Source organism: Curcuma longa, chromosome 18 (genome assembly GCF_044706935.1).
Source record: "Curcuma longa cultivar G26 ecotype Majalengka, Jawa Barat chromosome 18, ITB_CL_G26_1.1, whole genome shotgun sequence".
In the NCBI taxonomy this organism is placed as follows: Eukaryota; Viridiplantae; Streptophyta; class Magnoliopsida; order Zingiberales; family Zingiberaceae; genus Curcuma; species Curcuma longa.
In genome coordinates, this window is record NC_133878.1 from 3674961 (window position 1) to 3691642 (window position 16682).

The following is a 16682-nucleotide window of genomic DNA, read 5'->3' on the forward strand; positions in this document are numbered from 1 at the left end:
TGATATAGTAGTTAGTTTTTCAATGGCTACATCCAGTCAATTAAAAACTTTTAGTCAACTAGAGACCGCACATAATAGACTTGTTATAGTTGTTCTATATAAGCTCTCTGGGAGCTTTGAGCATGCATGGTTCCACAAAATTGTTCTTGATTCTCCTCCAAACAAGGGACTATATTGCTCAAAGATGTCCAAGGGCTTGGAGAAGGTTGAAAGCTTCAATTAAAGTAGGACTACATTGCTCAAAGATGTCCAAGGGCTTAGATAAAGTTTGAAAGCTTCAGTTTAAACTGTTATTGGTCTCTTTTACTTGCGTTTCATTTTCTATATTTGAGAGGAAAGATAAATTGTAAACATCTCAAGGGTTGGGACAAAAAAATTAATTTGCTCCAAGGACTATTATGAAGGTAAAACTTTTGTAAGGGTGACTCGTCAGACAAGTCATGGTTGTAGAGTAAGAGTGGAATCTCTAAACCACATTTAATCATATTGGTAGCATTGTTGGTAGTTACCTTATTCTTGTTTTTGTTGCATGAATAATCGAACATTCATGAGCCAAGAATTTCATATTGGGGAGACGGATATGTCGTCGCTCCTCATTTACCCCCTCATCTGCCCCTCATACATCTACATTTCTTGCACTAAAAAATTAAGAGGGGAAGGCTGCCGTCATCATCCCCTCCCCTAGCTCCATCCTTGATCAAGATTTTTTTTTTAAAAAAAAAATTACTCAACTCTAATAGAATCGTTCTCATTCAATCAATCCTTTGACTAGTTCCTTATTGCCACGTTCTCATTCCGGTCAACTGAAACTTCCAGTAGACTTGAACCTTGGATAAGGTCGTCCGGAGTTAAAGACTTCACCTCTCCAATCTGCATTACAAGTTAGCTCCAAAACATAGATAAACAAATTGAAGAACAGTTCTTTGAACTGTTTCTTGGTCTTAACTTCAGATTTTCAATGAAATCTTGGGTTAGACCGACGCCTATAGTTCCACTTCGGGAATGCGTCCTGACGCACTCCTCTCGGGAGAAATTACCTTACTTGCCAACTAAGTCCTCTAGACTTGTTAGATTTTCTGCTCAACTGTGGTCCTTGGCCCCCAGGAATTTTCTGCTAAAACTCGGTCTTCCTGACTGTCTAGACTTCACCAAATCTCTAGTCCTCCTGACCGTACTCGCTTGGACTTTGGTCATGCTTCTTGGTCCTCCGACACTGCATGGACTTGCACCTGGTGCACCTAACCTACCAAGTTTTCTGCCTGATCCTCCAGACCAGGACTTGCCCTTGCCTAGCATACAACTAGGACTTTTGCTTTTTGCCTAGCCTCAACTAGGACTTTTCCTGTGCTCCCTTGCACACTAGATCAACTTGTTAATCCAACAACACACTTAACTTGAATCTCGTGTCATTATCAAAACCAAAGTTCGATCATCTGGTGCTTCACGCACCAACACTAGAGGGGTGCTTAGGATGAGGATTATCACCTTTTTACAACAATCCAGTTAATTGAAGATTGATGAATAAACTAGTGATATAGTCGTTAGTTTTTCAATGACTACATCCCATCATTAAAAACTTTTTCTAGTCAACTAGAGATCAGATATAATAGACTTGTTGTAGTTGTTCTATATAAGCTCTCTGGGAGCTTTGAGCTTGCATGGTTCCACAGAATTATTCTTCTGAATCTCCTCCAAACAAAGGACCATATTGCTCAAAGATGTCCAAGGGCTTAGAGAAGGTAAAACTTTAGTAAGGGTGACTTGTTAGACAAGTCATGGTTGTAGAGTAAGAGTAGAATCTCTAAACCACGTTTAATCATATTGGTAGCATTGTTGGTATTTGTCTTATTCTTGTTTTTGTTGCATGAATAATCGAACATTCATGAGCCAAGAATTTCATATTGGGGAGACGGATGTGTCGTCACTCCTCATTTACCCTCTCATCCGTCCCTCATTCCTCTACATTTCTTGCACTAAAAAATTGAGAGGGGAAGGCCGCCACCATCGTCCCCTCCCTTCGCTCCATCCTTGATTAAGATTTTTTTTTTTTATTAAGTTGCTCAACTCTAATAGAATCGTTCTCATTCAATCCATCCTTTGACTAGCTTATTACCGCCTTCAAATCTAATTTTAAGAAAATAAAAATAAGATTTACTTTTAAAAATATTATAAATATTTGGAATGGAAATTTGATGATTTTATTATTTGGATAGGGAGTAGTAAAAAGGAATTATAATACAAAATGAATTTTTGATAAATTTTCAAAATAAAATTCTCTTTTAATAATTTGGAGAACATGAACTTCCAAATTATTATAAGCATGTTGAAAAACAAAAGATAAACTTCCACATCATCGGCTTCTAATTATTTCCAATAATAATTAGTTATATGAAGCTTTACGTAAAATTAATGAATTAATACGTTTGTATAAAGAATAAATACAGAACTACGATACAAAGCATTTAAAATATAAATCAAAATTCATTTATATATATTCAAAATTCTCAAATCGATAAATAGTACAACATAGAAGAGTTTGATATGAGCAATTAAAATAAGTATAAATATAAAATATATACATATAAGAAGTTATCGGTCAACTCTATAATATAATATTTTTAACTAAATCTACTACAATTATATTAAAATAAAAATATTTTTAAATAAAAATATATTAAAATATTCTTTTAATATTTTTTTAAAAATAAGATGTATTTTGTGATAATAAAAATAAAAGGCATTTTTCATTTTCGTCCTAATAGTATTATCAAATTTTGGATAAAAAATCATCATGTGCTTTTAATTAATTAATCAATTATGCGTTTAATTCGGCATCACAAGATACGAACGAACGAACGAACGAACTCCACAAGTTCAGATTGCATGTCCTTTTTTTGTACGCCTTCCTTGGCAGGACGCGTGTCGGTCACAGCAACCATATACGACCGTGGCATCCCGTGGACTTTCCAAGCGCATGAATAACCAGAGGACGGCAAGGAATCCCAATCCCCACGTCTCCTTTTGTCCGCCTCCGCTCCTCTTCCCGGCGATCCTGTTCCGCCGCTGCCTGATCGCCCTCCGGAGCTCCCCGCTTCCTTCTATTCGCTCCAGGTAATCGTCTCATCACCTTGGATCTTTCTCTCTCTTGTTTCTTCTTGTCTCGAAAAGTAACCTTGCGGGGCGAATTACTAGGGTTGGTTTTCTTGTTTCCTTTCGGGTTCTTTTTCTAGTTTGTTTGTTTTTTTGATTTATTCCATGTGTTGGAGGTAGATTGAGCCTGGTGATTTGATAATTCATTGATTTGGGCCGTAAGCAAGATTGGAAATTTGCAGTGTGCTTTGGTTTGATAGGGTTAGCATTTGAAGTGTAAAGTAACTGATTGGCTGATTGGATTAGGGTTGGTTTCGGCCCCCAACGATCGCTTGGGTTTCTGGATTATTTGGAAGTAAAAAAAGTTCCTTTTTTTGGAATCTCATTCTACGATGGTTGATACCCTTGGTGCGAGCACATCCCTTGTCGGCCACCATCTGTTTTACCGAAGGCCCTTATCCAATGATATCAACTTGAAACGCCGGGGCAGCTTCTGCCGGCTGCCCGTATCTGAGTTCATGGGGTTGCAATTGTCGGTTGGTCCTTCGAATTCCATTCTGACCGCCAGGCAGAAATGCACACGGTTTGTGGATTCAACCATCAAGTTGCAGGCGATGGAGCTGACAAAGCAAAAGAAACCTTCAAAAGAAAACAAATGGAGGATAGCTCAAGATCTGCCTTACACAAGCAATACAGCAGGCACGAGTAGATTGTGGCCTCCTGCAAACAAGGCCGATAACCCTATGATTCACAATCCATTGCTCCGTCAAGAAAGGATGGGATGTGGCTGGTTCGCTGTTATCTTTGAATGGGAAGGGGTGATTGTCGAAGATGACCCTGAGTTGGAGAAGCAGGCCTGGCTGGTTCTGTCAGAAGAAGAAGGAAGGTCACCTCCACTAGCCTTCATTTTGAAGAGAATTGAGGGAATGAAGAATGAGCAAGCAATCTCTGAGGTTCTTTGCTGGTCACGAGACCCGACTGAGCTTAGACGTTTGGCCTCCCGGAAGGAAGAAATATATCAGAACCTTAAAAATGGCGGATTCTATCAACTTCGATCTGGGTCTCAAGAGTTCATGACTACACTCCTAACCCACAAAATTCCACTTGCGTTGGCATCCACAAGGCCACGAAATGTCCTCCGAGAGGGAATTGAGGCTGTCGGCGTGCAGAGCTTCTTCAATGTGATTGTTGCAGCTGAGGATGTGTACAGAGGAAAACCTGATCCAGAGATGTTCCTATATACCGCACAGCTACTCGGTTTCATACCAGAAAGATGCATTGTGTTTGGGAATTCAAATTCGACTGTGGAGGCAGCGCATGATGCACGGATGAAGTGTGTGGCAGTTGCAAGTAAACACCCAGTCTACGAACTCCGTGCGGCTAACCGTGTAGTGAATCATCTGAGCGAATTATCTGTTGTCGACTTAAAGAAGCTTGCCGACATCGATTGGTATGAAGCAGAAGAACCAGAGGTCGAGATGGAAAGGGAATAATAATCAGGGCATGGCGCATCTCCATTATTAGAAGTATTTTTAGTTGTACAGCTTATACTGCTTATTGTTTCCCTATTCCTGCAGTCAATCCATAATTCTTGATTCAAGTGGGAAATAGGACCTTAGTTCTTAGAATCATACATCATTCTCCTCTCATGTGGATGCCTCCTCCTTAAGACACTGTACATATTAAACCTGAATAAGGAGGGCAAATCATCTGCTGCTGCTCTTCATTGATCTTTACAAATCATCTGCTGGTGAAAATATATACTATCTCCATACTTGCAATGCTGGATTCTTCTAAAGTGATGTATCTTTTGTTGTTGTGTCTCGAGGCTTCCTGTAGCACAGTGTAGGTCTTGAAGGTTTAGATGGGGGAGAATAAAATTTCAATTAAACCGAAATAATCAACTGAATTAGGAAGTTTGGTCAATTTGGAAATTTATTATTTAAAAAAATAGATTATATTGATTTATTTAGTTTGATTTTGATTTTAAAATTTTAAATTAAGTTAAATTGATTAAATTGAATTGGTATCAATGTTGTAAGTAGTTGAATTTTTAAAATCAATTTTATATCGATTTGATTTATTCCATTTTAGTAATAAAATTCTGATATGTTTGATTGGTCCAAAACAAAAAGTTCAATTAATTTGTTCAATTCGAGATTTAATAAATAGTTGTTTATTTTAATTAAAGTCGAGCTGAGCTAAATAAATTGAATCTCAAATAAGATATTTTCAATTAGGGTTGTCTGGGTTATATCAAAGTAAAATTATTATTAAAAAATTTACTTAATTCTAAATCCGAATCACTCGAATAACTAAAAAAAAATTATTTTTTATTATTTTTAAATAATTTTTTTCTTAATATTTAATCGTTATCATATTAATATTCTACTAAAATATCTTAATTTTTAAATTAAAATTTAATTTAATTTTAAAAAATTCTTAAATTTTAAATTCAGATAATATGGATCAAACGGATTCAAACCGATTCAAATTCAATTCAACCCAAAATCTTTCCATCCAAACTCGACTTGAACTTGAAAATCTCCAACTCTAACTCGATAATTTTCGAATTGACTCCGATTGGATTGATAGATTTATTTTTACACCCCTATTTTTAATAGGATTAATATTTACTGGAAAATATACTCAGCCATCTTTCCTATTTTAAAAACACTATTAAACATAGGCATAACGAATAAAACTAGAATCTTAAATTTCAGTGAATATCTAGATTATTATTATATATTTATAAGATATTCTTTCACTATAGTGGAGGTCACGGAGGTAGAAAAAAAACTAGAAAATAATTATAAATTGTACAACAAAAGTACATTTGTACAATGCAGATATTTATTTTAAAATAGGATATGTAAATTTTATTTATTATTGATATTTAACAATTCATATATTTGTATAATTTACAATGTGTTTAGTTAATATAGGATTAATTTTACAAAATCAATTTAGAAAAACATATATAACAAATGAAATATTTTTGCCTAAAATTTTTGGTTCGATATATTTACATTTGTAAACATTTGCTATATTTGAACTTAAATTTATTTAAGTAATCGTCAATAGAATAGAATAAAATAAAATGTCAGGATTATCATTTGTGATAGTACAAAAATTACATAAATTTTCATTTAAAGTCATAAACTAGCAAAAGAATTTTTTTCCTTTTAAGTTCTTTATTTTAAAAATATATATTTTGTTTAATTGTTTCTTAATTTAAAATTTATCTTAATAATTATATATATATAAATTTATTTATTCAATTCAATCATATTCACATTGTTTTTTTTAATTAACACCGAATATCACTCTTAAAATCAACTAATGACTAATTATGAAGATGACCGACTCAATTCTATAAAAAAAATTTATCGATCATCAAAATAAATCTGGAAGGAAACATTCGTAATCTTATTCACGTGGTTGAATATTTATCAGGACACATCTACATCTGAACCGTAATAGAAATTAATGGCTAATTTCACCAACATTATCAAAATGTAACTGTAGGAAAAGGTCAGGATCATGCAAATTTTGAAGCATGTATGTGCTTTTGTTAGATGTGAGTTGTGTATAGATCATGCAAATTGAAATTAAATCGACAACTATCAGTGACTTGTAATAATGAAATAATTAATTTCCATGGATCATAACATCTTCCAATCTAATTGCAAAACAAGACACCATTTAAGCCATCTTAATTAATTTATGCAAGAAGAAAAAGCATTGCTGATATACTAAAATTTCTTAAATAGCTCTCAGGTTAAGCATTTCATCTGTGTTGCTTTAAAACAAATTACAAAAGTTTGGCGATGTAATAAAGACCTAATTGAAAGGATTTAGGGTTCCATCGAGTGGGATTTTTCATTCAAGACTGGGCAAGCTCCATCCCACAGCTCCCACAATTCATACCTTCTCCAAGAAAGGAAAATAACAGGTCCTAAGGTGGATGGCACCTACAATGATGCAACTTGTGAGAAGAGAATGCGTAGGACCTCATACAAACCAACCGGTAATTTGTATTACTTGTTAGAAAGGAAGTAGTATTTGGCTTGTAATCGAAACCCATAAAGATGAAGATTGACATAAAATAATTCTATCTTGTTAAACTTACCAGATAAAGAAGAGCAGGTTGAGGCAATTGGGTCAGTATTCCAGCAGACAAGGCGATAACCAATCCAATTGCATATCCGGAGAGTGCCCACCAAAAATATGTGCTCCTTTTTGTGGATGATTTTTCTAATGGGATAGGGATCTCTCTACTCTTTCTATGATCAAAACAGAGAACCAAAGCTAGAAGCATACCAGGAATAGCCTATCAAAATAAACACATGATTCACCAGATCAATTTTAAAAAATCATGTGAACACGCCAATTTAACTTGTCTAACTTCCAAGCATAGAAAAATTCAATGAAAAAGTGCAATATATTGAAAACCAAGGCCGGGATAGCTTTTGCTTCTCATGCAAAAGCATAAATTCAGGTTTCACCTTACATTATATTAAATTAGGCTCAAAAAAAAAAATTTAAGAAAAACAACTACAGCAATTGTACATGTATGTTGGTAAGAAAATGTAGAACCAATTCATTTTTTTTTCTTGAAGATAACATTACTGTTAAGCAAGGGGTCATCAGTTCACAAATGCATAGCATCTCTATCCAGCAAAAAGAATTTCTGTAAGTCAAGGGGGTTCACGACACAGCATGTATATTACTAAAATATAATTTACAAGGGGAAAAGAAATGGGCAATTTTGCTGGTTCATAAACTTGAAATTAGGCATTACAAATCTTTCTTAGAATTAAGAAAAGACCATCATTAACTAAATATAGCCATAGATGCCGAGATCAAAGATGGAAAGCAATAGTTATGGCAATTTCATGCACAGATGGACAAGGACTGAGTTAGTTTGTATATCTGTTCTGCCAAGTACCATAATGGTAACTAAAGAATCTTCTGAGCTATGCAATTTTAGGTTTATCAGGTTAAGGAAGTAAATTATCCTGCCAAAATTAGATTGCTGATTCTGGGATCAGAGTGAACCATTCCTCCCTGAATTAAGAAATTATTCTGCGGATTGGAAGTTTGGGTCCAAGGACGAGACAAGGACACCTCTAAGTGTTTCTAAGAATAAACTCACACATCATCACCCATCCCTCACCCCTAGTTCTTCAATGCTTATCTTTTATAAACAATTAAAGCAACCCAAGTTTCATATGACTACTAAAGTTCAGAAAAAATTTCTCAAAGCATATGTAGAAAGATTAAATAAGTAAAATAGGAGGAGCAAAATGCATAATAATGTTTATCAAGTCATAGGATTGAAGCAATAAGCTCCGTTCGCATGTTAGATCGCTATCAGCCATATACAGAGTGATTTCATTTCCCAACAAAGTATCCATACCAACAGTCCAAGCAAAGCAAACTAAGGAAATAGCATACACAATTTCAAATAAGGGAATCGAACAATTCTAAGAGAATCATCAACTACTAAGGGAATCAAACAATTTTAAGGGAAACGAATAATTTTAAGGGAATCATCAACTAATAAGGGAATCAAACAATTTTAAGGGAATCATCGACTAACAAAGGAATCCATTCAATTTCAAATGCACCCAAACAATTTTAAACTACACAATTCATTACTTCTTTTAGAAATTGAACCAAACTGAACTTCTAACAGAATAAACCCAATGAAAATTATGCTTCAGTGTGGTTAAAGTTGAAATGACTCCAAATAAATATTGATGTAGCAATCATTATTATTCTGAATTCTGAAATGATAGAATGAAATAAAAATAATTCCATAATATTAATAACAAAATATCAAAATAAGAACTTTTGCTTCAGTCCATTTGGGTTTACCAAAAAAGGACCAAACAAGAACTTTGTTTGGAAGTTCTAAAAGTTAACTGAATCAAAATTAATTAGCATAAAAAAACAATTTAAATTTGATTTGGTTTGATTTTCAATTTGAACAAAATAAGACACCTCAATCAGTTGCCATTGAGATCATATGGATGGTTATTTCAATAGAATGCTTCCTGAACAATGTAATAGCCTGCAACAAATATGTTGATAATGGCACGAATCATTATCTATAAGATACATAATAGTGACAATGAATGTTTAAAATCTTCCAAGCCAGGGTTTCAACCCCTGGCAGACACAAACGCCAAAATACACATTGATATGGAAGATGGAAAGGAAGAGATGGTGTCAGTCGCACCACGAAGGGAAGAAATTTTCATAATGCAGCTGGCACTAACGCCAATGAGGAAGATGAAAATGAAGATGAAGAAGAGATGGTGTGAGTCACACTATGGAGGGAAGTTCTCGTGACATTGATGAAGCCTTGGCATCTCCTATAGTGTCATCTCACATCATGTATCATGTATTGTGACTTGCAAGTCTCGAGTAGAGGAAAGATCATGCAGACGAAACACACTGATGAAGAAGAGTGTTAAGGAAGGCTTGCTAGGAAGAATCTCATTGTGCCGATGTAGTTCTACATCTAAATACAACAGCAGGATGGTAAATCTTAACAGTGCCAGTCGGCACAGTTTGAAGATTTTAATCCACTATGACAATATAAACATCCACTACCACAATTTTGTGCTTTTTCCCCAAATCCCAAATCTTCCACAAAGTCAAGGACAATTGTTATTACAGAAATCTAAGGCTAAAATTGACTAGTAAGTATGCAAACAAACTTAAATATCTGCTATCTCTAATTCTGTTTATCAACCAAGACCTCAATTGCACTTTGTTACTGAAACCAAAATCAGAACCATTCATCATTAATTTCTGAATGTTAACCATTATAGAAAGTGCAATTGAGTCTGCTTTGGTGAAAATATCTTAGCAGATATTTGAAACTTGTAATTGCAAGTTAAGTTTATGGGTCTGTTTCTATTGAGGAATCATCTTAACCAATGAAACAACCAATTAATGCAATTTCCTGGGATGTTAGGAGTCTATGTAGTAGCACAAAACAACAAGTCAAGATTGATTTAGAGAATAGAATTCATTGTGATTTTCTTATGCTGTAGGAATCAATTGTAACAAAAGGTGAAATCCGCCACCCTAGCAGCCTCACATAGTCGGCTCCACAACTATCTATGAGGAGGTAAATCGAGAAGTTGTAGTTGGTCACTGTAGGAGAAGGCATTTTTCTTGGCTTCGCCGAAATTCAACCCTTGTCCATTATAGCAGCATCTGCCCTGCAGTAACCAACTCAACCTTGCCCCGGGGGCTACTGTAGGAATCAAATATCATATGGATAGTCTCTGGAGATTATCACATCTCAGAAATGATGTATCTTTTCAATGGAAAAACATGTCAGCAGAAAGTCTTTCAGGGGGTCTATTTATTTAATGTCAAGGAATGGAAGTGTACTGATTTGGAATCTACTGTTACACTCAAACCTGCTTCTCTCAAAGGCTTGATGATAATTTAAGATTTGTTGTTACAAATGTTTATGGCGCTCTTCAAGATAGCCATAGGAACAGTTTCTATGATGAACCATTGTTTCTTACTTCTCAAGGTTGGATGGTTTGAACCCCGATTTTTCTTTCCAAGGATCATGGAACTCGATTAGAACTGACACATTCATGGTTTTCAATCAGTTTTACAAGGGGAAAATTCAATTTGAGAGACTAAATTACCCTAATGCTCAAGAGGGTGCCATTTCTCCACAAGATTGCAGGCCAATCTCTTTGCAAAATTGTATTGTCAAACTGATTTCTAAAGTACTAGCCACGAGATTGCAAGGTGTCATTAGCAAGCTGGTATTCAACTTCCAATTTGATTTTCTTTATGGGAGAGATACAAGGAATTGTTTTCTTTGGGCATGAAAATCCAAATTTGTCCAATAAACACATCAAAGAGATGGCTATGTTTAAAATAGACTATGAGATGCCTTTGATACAGTAAATTTGTAAAGTCCAATGGACTCTCTTAGCTTTGAGGTTTTATTCACTGCCAAGGAAATCCACTTTTATCTCAACTTTTTATTTTATTCACTGATTGCATTTTTCTCTTTCCTTTCCCAGATCTCAAGGAGTGTTGCATGGAATTTCTACAATTAACGATCAGGTGTGTGATCCCATGTTATTGCAATTTATTGATGATGCACTTATCTTTGCCAGAGCTGGAGGATTCAAGGTAATCTAGACTATTCTATCAGTATCCTCCTTATTCAGTGGATTGCAAATTAATCTTGTCAAATCATCAATATCTTACTTGGGCAAGAATGACAACAAAAAGGCATCACTCACTTAATGTAACTACCTGGATTTTAACATCAACTATCTTGGAGACCAGTTAGGGACTAAACGACTTTTGAAATATTTCTAGAACCTAGTGATCAAAAGGTTTCAACTTGCCTCTGCCATGGAGGGAAACAAGGCTCCTTGTCTATTTGAGGAAGAACCCTATTTAAGTGTTGAGCCACCTTACTTGATATCAAGCAGATATTTTTGTCTTCCCTATATGGGTTCTAAATGAGAAATATAAAATCCATGGGAATTACCCATTGCATTCTGAAGGAACGGCATTGTGCGCGATGTCTAGTCAAATTGGAGGTTGTGACCCGACATTTTCGTAATGATGGAACCAAAAAAATAAAGCCGCTCTGGTCATGGTGATGAAGCATATTGCTACCAAGACAACAGTACCTTCATAAACCTCAATTAAGGAATTCCATTTCAAAACATGCCACTAGTCAGAAGCATCTCCGAACAGATCCTTATATATGGAAAGATGTGGTCTACATCAAAGATTTCTTTCAGACCAGTTTAAGAGTTGAGCTGAGAAATGGATGTTTTACCAGGTCTTGGCTTGATAGGTGGATCAAAAGCTCATTGTTATGTTCAGATTTCAGTGTCTATTTGCAATCTTTCATCAAAAGAGTACTACAGTGGAGAAACACAATTTGCAAGCTGGGGATTACAACCTTCAGTTGATGAGTGAAATTACATAGATCTCCACAAACTGCAAGGCTTAGTTCCAAATTTATACACCATGGGTGGCACAAAGATGACAAAAATTATTTTCACCATTAAATCAGCGGAATAGAATATATATATATATATATATATATATATATATATATATATATATATATATACTTAGCTGAATCCAAAAAGCAGAATCAACACGAGATTTATTGATGAAAAAGAGACTAGGTTCAACAGTAAGGTACCAGCACAAACTAATAGGCCAAGTTTTCACTTTTTCAAGTTGTACTCCATGGAACATCCAGAATGGAAATATACCAGCACATTTCGGGAGTGCCTTGGCAGACAAGTATTGTATCATTCTTTTAAGGCATCAAGTCTAAATGCAATAAGAAATCCTCCTCTTTAATGTTCAATGCATTGTGCCAAGTGTGAATTTGGGTTATTTGGAATTAAATGAACCATCATACCTTTGGTCATTTAACTTCTGATGAAAATCTTCTAAACAGATAGAGTAGGTTCCTGAAATCGTGAAGTCGCAGCCACAGAGCATTGTGCCAGGTGTAAAAATGCACCTCTTTAATGTTCAATGCATTGTGCCAGGTGTGAATTTGGGTTATTTAAAATTAAATGAACCATCATACCTTTGGTCATTTAACTTCTGATGAAATTCTTCAAAACAGATGGTCTAGGTTGCTGAAATTGTGAAGTCACAGTCACAGAGCTCTAAGAACAAGGGGGGAAAATTATTCGTGAGATGTATCTAAGATACAGACAAGTGTGGGATTGGAATGAGTATAAAATTTCATGCTAATGGCAGGAGGTCTTGTTTCTCACACTTTTGACACTATGGAGTTTACCAGGTTGATGTAGAAAGCTGACTAATGTATAAGAATTCATACTTAATCATATCCATAGATATAGATGGTGCCTTTTTCAGAGAAAAAAAAATGCATATGGACTTAAATTCTATGTCTTCAAGTGAGCACATTATCAAGGTAGGTGTTCTTTGGTTTTTTATTGCACTCAAGCCAATCTAGTGATAGTCAATTAGGGTAAACAGTTAGTTAATCAATCAAAGCATGATATTTGCTCCATGATTCGTTATGTTATCCTAGGCAGCAGTCATTTTGGATGTACGTTATTTAGTTTAAACTTTAAACCAGAAAAATGAACCAAATTCAATGTTTTTGGCCAACATAATTTGGTTTGGAAGTCTCCTTACAAGTTTCATTTGATTTGTGGTTTTGTGCATTATTAGTCTCATTTTGATACAAGAAAAATAAGCATCATTTAGTTAATGTTATTTATATTAATCATATCAACCTGAAGAAAAGCAAACTGAACTGAACTGATGGTTGAGTTTGGTCTCTTTGAGTACATTTAGTTTAGGTCAGTTGACATACAGCCCTAACAGTAATTATAAGGAGCATTTTTCTGCTCAGCCTAAAACTAACAATTTTCACTCTAACTACTATTGAAATATCTACTCTTACACTTCAAAGATTCTGCTATTTCTTCTACGAATCTGGGAATGTCAAACATATGTTCAGTGGTGCAGAAACTTGTTAAACCTAATATGAAGTGGAAGAACATAAGAAAACCAATCTATTGTACTGCAATCCTCAATTGTATCAACAATTCGAATTAAATCACACCAATATCGAGCATTCTCCAGTTCTTTCTGTTTCATATTCAGATGTCCAATGTCAAATATCACAAACTTCAGGGTATAAATTATGGTATGTTACAAGATCACAAACACAACATCCTGATCTCAATGGAATATGATTGTGAAACGGAAGAGATTAAAACATGTATAGTGGACTGTTATAACAGAAGGTTTCCAATAACTTAAAGCACTCCAAGTCAAATATCCATCAGAAAAAGCAAACTAGAATATCCAGAGACAGTTATAAAAAGTCGCAGAGTTGTTAAATTGTGAGTGCTATAACATACCATGTCTCCTAAACCCAGCATCATGTATTCCCCGCCACCACTACCAGTGATTATTTGCCCACCCATCAAATTTCTTGGGAACACAAGTTTAACAGGAAGTTCCAGCTTCTTTGTAATTAGCTGTAATCCTGGAAGACTCAAGCTGGTCGCCACCTTGTGTACAGGGTTAGAGGCCTTTTGCGTTGCCACTGAGACCATAACATTTGCACCAAAGAACCTCTCAGAGAAGAAGACCCAGAAAATATCATACAGAAATAAGCATACAAGAAGCAGTGCACAGATTTTAATGTTTGGTAATCGCACATGACTGACAAAAGCAATGCAGATGCAGATCCCCAAAATATTGTTGAGAAGCCAATGCCCTGTAACTAGCCAAGCTGCCACAAGCATTATGCAAAAGAAAAGCAATACACCTTGGCTGCGTGTGAACGACTTGGAACAGCACCTAGAAACCAGAGGATCCATTAACCCAAATTGTGACCTGACATAAGCCATGCAAGGGGAGAGACAGAAGTAGAGAGCGGATGTTGATGCAACAGCCGTGAAGACAGTGATAAGTTGGGATACTGATGAGAATAAATAGAACATCAACAACAAGCTGCAAGAACTAGCAAGAGGTATCATAAGAGCCTGAGATCGGTCCAATGTAATTGACGCCTCTGAAAAATCCAGGTTCCTTTCCATCTCCTTCCCATGATCCAGGGCTCTGGAAGCTGAGGCAAAGGTCACAAAGATCGCAGTCGCAAAGAGGGTAAGTGATGCGGGTTCGAGTAAGTAAGCAAGCTTCCATAGAGACTCCATTTCACATAAAGAATCCAAAGTTCCCTTCTTTATCCGCTTTCACATTCTAAGAGACATCAATCCATGTAGATATACATTGGACAGAAAGCTCAATTGCATATTTAGGGAAAGCGATCTTCCAAAGTTACTTCTCGGTCTCACCGCTGCAATGACATGGAAAGATCTAAAAGTTCTCCAGTAACTTCGAAAGATCGGATTGAGAACTAATTGGAACAAAAAATGTGCACAAATCGATGCTGAAATTATCAAGAAAAACAAGATAGCGAGGGCTTGCTTGCTCTAACCGTAAGGACAAAAAAAAAGGATTCAAGAGGCATGTACCAGCAGATCCACAGAAAGCTAGATCGACCACCAGCGATGATTCGAGTAGGAGGCGAGAGGAGGACTAAAGATGTAATTTAGAATTTTTGGGTTAGGGTTCGTGAAGGGGAAAGGAGTTGGAGCACGATCGGGCTTCGGCCGTCGGCCCGCGGGCAGCGAGACGTCAGCGACTGTTCCGATGACCAATTGCTGAAATGTATTGACTCGTGTTTCCTTTATTGGATTGGGAAGGAAGGATGAGTTGAGGTGCCCGATATTATGACCACGCCTTCCTTCTTCAGCATAAAGGTACATACAGTAGAAGGGAAGGGAAGGGAAACCGAAGAAGAAAAAATTGGCAATTTATCAAAAAGCACATTTTAGATTTAGTATTAAAGAAAGTATCCCTCTGCATGCATGTGATAAATCTCACTCCATCTTCTTGTACACTGATATGTTGTTGCATTTTTAGTCATTTGATTGATATGCAAGGGATCAAATGTCTCTATGACTTATTTACATTATTAGCTAGTCTTTTGTCTATTTAGTGATTGTGAACTCAACATCCCCTTGCAATTATCCTCCATAGATATTTCTTATCATGACAAACAATCTTGACTCTCTTCATCTTGAAGTTTATATTGGAATCTTCTAGCCATGAACACATATCGAACAAATGTAACATAACTTGAAATAACTTCTTTGTGCTTTAGGTAATAATAAGCAACAATTAACCTGATGTCTTGTTTTGTTGATCGACATAGAACGATAGTGGACTAGTATTTGCCTTTGTTTCCCAACCCGCGTAGGTGGTTTTGCGATTTACCTAAATCACGTAGGTGGTTTTGAGATTGTCCAAATCATGTAGTCTAGCATGAGTTTATTTTCCATTTTACCCTTGATCCCATTGACATGATGATGTCACATGCATCCGAAGCACAGACCACTTCGAACTACATTCCAAATTATTTCTCAAAGAAAGCGACCTTCATTCGAACCAAAGGCGACAGTCAGCAAATAGTGCAATATAATTTTTGATGAACAGATCTTTTGTTAAGCGAAAAGTCAAATGGTGAGAAACTGACAAACGTCACAGTACCTAATATTTTTGAACATTGCACTTCTTATTAGAGAAAATGGAGAACGGAGCTGAGGTTAAGATCGTCACTCTGGTGGAGTTTCATATCCAACAAACTTTTAAACTTATTGTACGCAGAAAAAGCAATCGGAGAAAACCTAACAAACATAGCTCCAATGCAGATTCTTCTCCGACGAACAATGTGGTTTATGTCTCCGACGGTCTTCAAGAGGAAACTGCTCCCAACCACATGCCTCCCTCTTGACCATGAAGTTGAAACCGATGAAACCTCGCTCCATGCAATAGTTTTGGCAGTTCTCTATTATTGAATTAGAGCAAATTTCAAGTAAGGTGTTTGCCGCTGGGTGTAAGCAACTGTAAGGTCAACTTGAAAATTTTCAAATACTTATTAAATTTTGTCAACCAACATTTCAGATAATCAATAAATCAGATAGACAACGATAGCATCTCAAATT

General features: G+C 35.8%; 2 protein-coding genes across 4 annotated transcripts; one reads left to right on the top strand and one right to left on the bottom strand.

Annotated features, from left to right (window-relative positions):
- Positions 1–2988: 2988 nt before the first annotated feature.
- LOC141812371 (5-amino-6-(5-phospho-D-ribitylamino)uracil phosphatase, chloroplastic) lies at positions 2989–4907 on the top strand. 2 transcript variants are annotated; one of them, XM_074700399.1, is made up of 2 exons: positions 2989–3111; positions 3397–4907. In XM_074700399.1, exon 2 carries the CDS (start codon positions 3483–3485, stop codon positions 4581–4583), a length of 1101 nt encoding a protein of 366 aa, XP_074556500.1. In that variant the 5' UTR covers positions 2989–3111; positions 3397–3482; the 3' UTR covers positions 4584–4907. The 2 variants fall into 2 exon arrangements, with proteins under 2 accessions (XP_074556500.1, XP_074556501.1); XM_074700400.1 differs by having other exon boundaries at positions 2992–3111; positions 3271–4907.
- A 1936-nt stretch (positions 4908–6843) lies between these two features.
- Positions 6844–15447, bottom strand: LOC141812066 (signal peptide peptidase-like 1). Of its 2 annotated transcripts, none has more exons than XM_074700119.1 (4): positions 15150–15447; positions 14028–14971; positions 7223–7423; positions 6844–7064 (listed from the first exon to the last, which is right to left on the bottom strand). In XM_074700119.1, the coding sequence occupies exons 2-4, from the start codon at positions 14826–14828 to the stop codon at positions 6948–6950; spliced, it is 1119 nt and encodes a 372-aa protein (XP_074556220.1). In that variant the 5' UTR covers positions 14829–14971; positions 15150–15447; the 3' UTR covers positions 6844–6947. The 2 variants fall into 2 exon arrangements, with proteins under 2 accessions (XP_074556220.1, XP_074556221.1); XM_074700120.1 differs by having other exon boundaries at positions 14028–15064.
- Positions 15448–16682: the final 1235 nt, after the last annotated feature.